At 38.7% G+C, this 5,171-nt stretch overlaps 1 protein-coding gene across 1 annotated transcript; it reads right to left on the bottom strand.

Moving 5' to 3' along the window:
- Nucleotides 1-306: 306 nt before the first annotated feature.
- On the bottom strand, nt 307-2,246 carry LOC111020014 (zeatin O-glucosyltransferase-like). The gene is made up of 2 exons (XM_022296551.2): nt 1,259-2,246; nt 307-996 (listed from the first exon to the last, which is right to left on the bottom strand). Exons 1-2 carry the CDS (start codon nt 2,097-2,099, stop codon nt 470-472), a joined length of 1,368 nt encoding a protein of 455 aa, XP_022152243.1. The 5' UTR covers nt 2,100-2,246; the 3' UTR covers nt 307-469.
- Nucleotides 2,247-5,171: the final 2,925 nt, after the last annotated feature.

Raw genomic sequence — 5,171 nt, 5'->3', positions numbered from 1 at the left:
TTAACAGACACCACAAAATAAATAAATAAATAAATGTGTAAAAGATGTAAAGAAAAGAGAAGATTATAACAGAAGTATTATTCATTTTTTTATTAGTTTTAAAATTCATATATCATTACTCTTTTCATATTTAGGGATTATAAGGATTTAATTAAAAAAATTCAATTAACAAGGAACATAATTGAAATTTTAAGTCAACCAGAGCCTTAACTTATCATAGGCTAAAAGTTTGTAGTTTCGAATGTTCATGTTGTGTTAAAAAAAAGAAAAGAAAAAAATTGAAATTCCTAAAAATTAAAGACTAAATTGGAAAAAGTTCAAAATATAGATTAAAAAATATATTTAACATTAATTAATATCTCTTATAATATGTTGAAGCATAGTTCAACACTAATTGGTAGCTACTTCTTTTCTCTCAAGGTCGGAGGTTCAAAAGCCCATATCTCTAATTTGTTGTCCAAAAAAAAATCTATCGTGTAATATGGGCTATGAAAGAATCAAACTCCATGCGAGAAACTCCGCCGTCTTCAACTGATCGCCGCACGACGGCTCCGAGCTCCTTTGCTCTTTTTCTCATCTCCCGTCCTTCCTCTGATGCAATCAATTTCCTCACTACACTTTCTACTGTCGTCGCCATGACCAGTTCATCCTGGCGAGCCCAGTCCCTAACGAGCAAACCCACCCGGAGCACCTCCGTCATTAGTACAGCGTTCCTCGGTTGGTCGGAATGCATCGGCCATGCTGCCACCGGAACCCCCATTGTTAAACTCTCCATGCACGAGTTCCACCCGCAGTGACTCACAAACCCTCCTGTCGACCCATGCCCCAAAATCTGTAGCTGTGGCGCCCAATCTCTCACCACCAACCCTCTCCCCGCCACCCTCCTTTCGAACCCCTCCGGTAGCTCCGATACTCTAACGTCTCCATCAAACACATCTCCTTTATCAGCGTCTCTCAACACCCAGATGAACTTCTGCTCGCTTCTCTCCAACCCACCTATAGCAAAGAAGGAAGGAGAATAGACGATTACCTCTGACCTCTATTTATTTTGAAATTTAAAAAATTTGGTTCCGGAGTTTGAAGATAAATGTATATTTGGTCCTTAAGTTTCAAATATACATTTAGAACTATTTTTTTAAAGATTATGACTAAATCGTTAGTTTTTAAATCTTAAGAACCAAGAATAAAGGTATATTTTACCCTAAAAAGTTAGAATATAAAATTTTGTCAAGATAAATATTTAGGGCTCCACTCGCACCAGCAATCTCTGCAACTTGCTCGTCTTCCAAGGCGGTCGTCGATCCAAAGGACACGTAGACCACTGAACTAGTCTTTTGCTGGTCCAACCAGTCCAAGCAGGGGTGAGTGGGCCCTCTTGAGCCCAATTCCACAGGGTTGATTGGGCCTATGGCCCAATGCCTAGTCTCATGGTTGATGCTTTTGAGAATCTCCAAATAAGGTTCTTCAATGGCTTTACAACTATTGTGGAGATTCCCAGAGAACTTTTTTGGGACTCCAAATTGGGACTCCAGAAATTCCCAAAACTCCGGAGTGAAGCAACCTTCAAGAGATGGAATATTCAGATCTCTAATGGAGTTTTTGTCGCTTCCATCGGTTTGCTCAAGTTCATAAATGGCCAGGGTGAAAACTGAGATGCAGTTGTAATTGTAAGATTCCGCGTTTGGTATGGAGTCGATGTCTTCAACGGTCGATGCCATTAGAGAATCATGAATGACGACCACTCTTCTTGCATTGGAAGAGAGCGAGCGTAAGAGACGGGTGAGAGGGTGGCGGAGGTGGACCACAGCAATCCGAAACGAAGGGATGAGTTGGGCGGGGAACTTGGTGGCCGCCTTGGGGTCAGGCGGAGGAGAGGGGAAAGGAGGGATGGTGAAGTCATGGAAATGGAGGTTCGCAAGTTCGCTCGGGTCCCAACCGTGGACGCGGAGCTTGGCCTGGCGGTTGTGGGTGGCAGTGCCAATGTAGTGCACTGGGATGTGGCGGGCAGAGACAAGGCGAGAGAGGTGGAGGAGCTGGTTGAGATGGCCCTGTGCGGCCAAGGGCACCATGACGACCACCACTTGGCCGTCGTGAGTCATGGTCGTTTCTTAGCGCAGTGGTAAAAGGTTTGGGATGTTGCTACGTAAATAGGTGATGAGATGAGGGGAAGAGAAAGACTTCTTTGGAACTTTTCGTGGGAAATCTATAGTTTAATTATGCATCAGTTTCAATTGGTTATATTATATCTTGCCTTGTTCATATCTAACTTTAATATTAAGGCTTAACAATCTTATATTAAATTAAAACTTCATCAATAATTGGTCTGTATAGCTGTCTATGTGTATATAATATATATTTACAAAGTAATATTTAATTTGTCTCGTTAAACACAAGCATATTAAAAAAGACTCACTGACCTGGAACTTTGGGTAACTAAATTTAATAGTATTAATTCAAAACTAGGGTGTATTTGGCTTTTTGCCTGAGTTCAAAGTTCATTAGTTCAACATTGTATTGTACTAAAAAAAAAAAGAAAAACTAAACATATTTCTTTTTCAGTTCAACACGTAAGGGGGTAGAAATTCAAATCTCTCACTATTAGGAGGGGTAATGGGTGTGTTTTAACCTATTTGGTAAGATTTCGGCTTCGCGTTTCTTGTTTCTGGTTTTCAATTTTTGAGAAACATAAAATTTTGTAACCTTTTTTGTTTCTCGTTTCGAATTTTTTAAGAAACGTTTCTAAAATCAAGTTTTTATTTCTAGTTTTTTCCAAAACATAGATAAAAATATTATTTTATCAATTTTGATTTATAGCATGCATAATAAATATAAAAAATAAATATAATACAAAAATTTTGAATATTTAATTTAAAAAAATCAATTTCATATAAAATTATATAGAAAAAAAAATCAAAGAAATAATTATTAAACAGGTTTCTGTTTCTCTTCTCGATAAAAAAGAAAAAAAACAAAAGACAAAAAATATTGACAAGACAATTATATTTTTCTTGATTGTAAAGGAAGAAACTGGAAAAAAAAACCGAAAAATAACGGGAAACAACAAATATTACCAAAGAATTATAAAATATAAAATGTTCGCCCAATACGGGGCAATTGGGCATAAAATAAACTTCTTGTTTAATCCAATGACACTTCTAAATATTAGTTTACGATAATTACTGTGAAGGGTTGAGTTTATTTAATTTGCTTACTTTAATATTTCTAAATTTGAAGAACATGCAGTGTTTTACTTTTGCCCACATCATTTCTTTTTAATACAACATGTGAGTATCATTTGGTCGGACAATAGGTGTCTTAATCAATTGTGATGTAAAAAACCTATTACTATGTCCTTCCACAATTATTTAACAAATCCCAAGTCCAAATAACGCAATAAAAGGAATAGAGAAAGCATAGTAAACGACACAAGAATTTATACTGGTTCACCGAACTATGGTTGTGTCTTGTCTTTCGCATTGTGCGGGTTCTACTACGATTTGGGATAATATAATATATTAATATTCATGGGGTTCCATCTCAAAACCAATTGGCAATGAGAGGAGTAGCCAATGTCTATTATAAACCATTGTTAAGTCCCTTCTTTTATCAATGTGGGATCCTTAACACAATGAGCCTCACAAATGCTCCACAAAACTCTCTCTTTAGATGCCACAACAATGACCACTTAGCTTCTAAGTACTACGTCAATCGCTACTTAGGAATATAAGAATGAAAAACACCTCATTGTAACACAAGAATGAGTTGCCGACAACGCACTACAAACCGAGGAACTCAATCTCCTTTTTCTCTACTCAAAACGGCGTTGCCCACTTCTTTGTCTGCCAGTTAAAACCAAAAAGGGTGAAAATTGTCGTTTTATAAATTGTGATAATGCCTATAGTGTTGTGGCGCTACCTCATCGACTTGAGTGGCTCTGCAGTCGCTTCTTCGATACTTTTTCATCCTTGCTTTGTCCCGATCCGTTCTGGCACCGTTCTGGCTCCATAATCCAAACAATCTCCCACTTGGAGACAAAATGACAAGTTCGCCTCCCATTGTGTTGATGCTGAGATTTTGGCTTCCTTGGTTCTCGTCAAATACGCACCAAACTTGATGATCATAGGACCGGATACCTGCAAAACCGAGCAGCTCTAATCGGTGTGACTTCGGTCACATGGGCTCTGATTCTTAAGTCAGCGTTGGGAGAATTACTCAGTAAAGTAATTAGAGTTTATTTGCTTACCTCTAGGGTTCAACCAGTGGTTCCATTTATAGGAACTCGGTCTTCTGGAACCTTCTAGTTGAGCCCATCTAATCCGTCGTTGCTGGATCACAGGGATTCATAGATTGGGACGCCTCAACCAACGGGAGAGGAGAGAAAGTGGGCCCGACCAATGGGCCGTGCCTTGCTTGGCGCCGAGCAGGGGTCAAGACCGAGCCATGGTTGACTCGATCTTCCTTTCGTTGTTGCTTTGTTGGGCCTCTCTGGTTTGTAGAGACCTATTTCTTTAATCGATTTCCATCTCATAACAGCTGCCCCTACTCTCAAGATGGATGGTGAATGGAATGACAGTGTCGAGACCTCCATTTTGAGAGTTCTTGTTGCCTGGTTGTATCATCTAAGGTTTCCAACCCATTGAGTTTCTACCAAAGGTTTTTATCCAATTTTCGATTTTTACCTATCCAACTTTTGCTACTGGTTTTTACCTTGAGTTTACCAACTTTGTTTTGCCATTGTTGGCTGTTGCCTTTTGAACCAGAGGTCTTTTCAATCCCCTTGTTCTTAAGGTGTCTGATTATGGTCAAGTCTCTTGAACCTGTCTATAAGTTAGATTTTGGCTTTGGGATCTAACTTTTAGCTAAGCTAGCAATGATACTCTGGCTTTCTAACCTGTTTGGCTTTGCCAAATGATTTTATACCCTGGGCTCTTGCTTTATGTTTTGACCATGCTAGGCCTTTGTTGAACAGATCTTTGCCTATTTAGCCTGCTTCTAAGTTTGTCCCAATTTGGAGTTTCTTGACCAGCTGTAGATATTTGTACACATGTCCTCCTACTTGAGAAGTTTTGGTATAGAAATAACATAAGAGCTCAAGTATTAAGGGACGAGTTGTGTCTCAAATGTCGAAGGCTTTTATTAGAAAAGAAAATTGTTCAAATAAAGAACTAGAT

The sequence above is a fragment of the Momordica charantia genome (genome assembly GCF_013281855.1).
Source record: "Momordica charantia cultivar OHB3-1 chromosome 1 unlocalized genomic scaffold, Mcharantia_2.0 BLBB01000001.1, whole genome shotgun sequence".
Classification (NCBI taxonomy): domain Eukaryota; kingdom Viridiplantae; phylum Streptophyta; class Magnoliopsida; order Cucurbitales; family Cucurbitaceae; genus Momordica; species Momordica charantia.
This window is presented reverse-complemented; position numbering and strand designations above follow the sequence as displayed.

What these genes read in the sequence shown, in the direction of transcription:
- LOC111020014 (XM_022296551.2), bottom strand. Translation starts at nt 2,099, where the DNA reads ATGACTCACGACGGCCAAGTGGTGGTCGTCATGGTGCCCTTGGCCGCA. An exon ending in GCAAGTTGCAGAGATTGCTG is followed by an intron (nt 997 to 1,258) that starts GTGCGAGTGGAG and finishes TCTTTGCTATAG; the next exon opens with GTGGGTTGGAGAGAAGCGAG.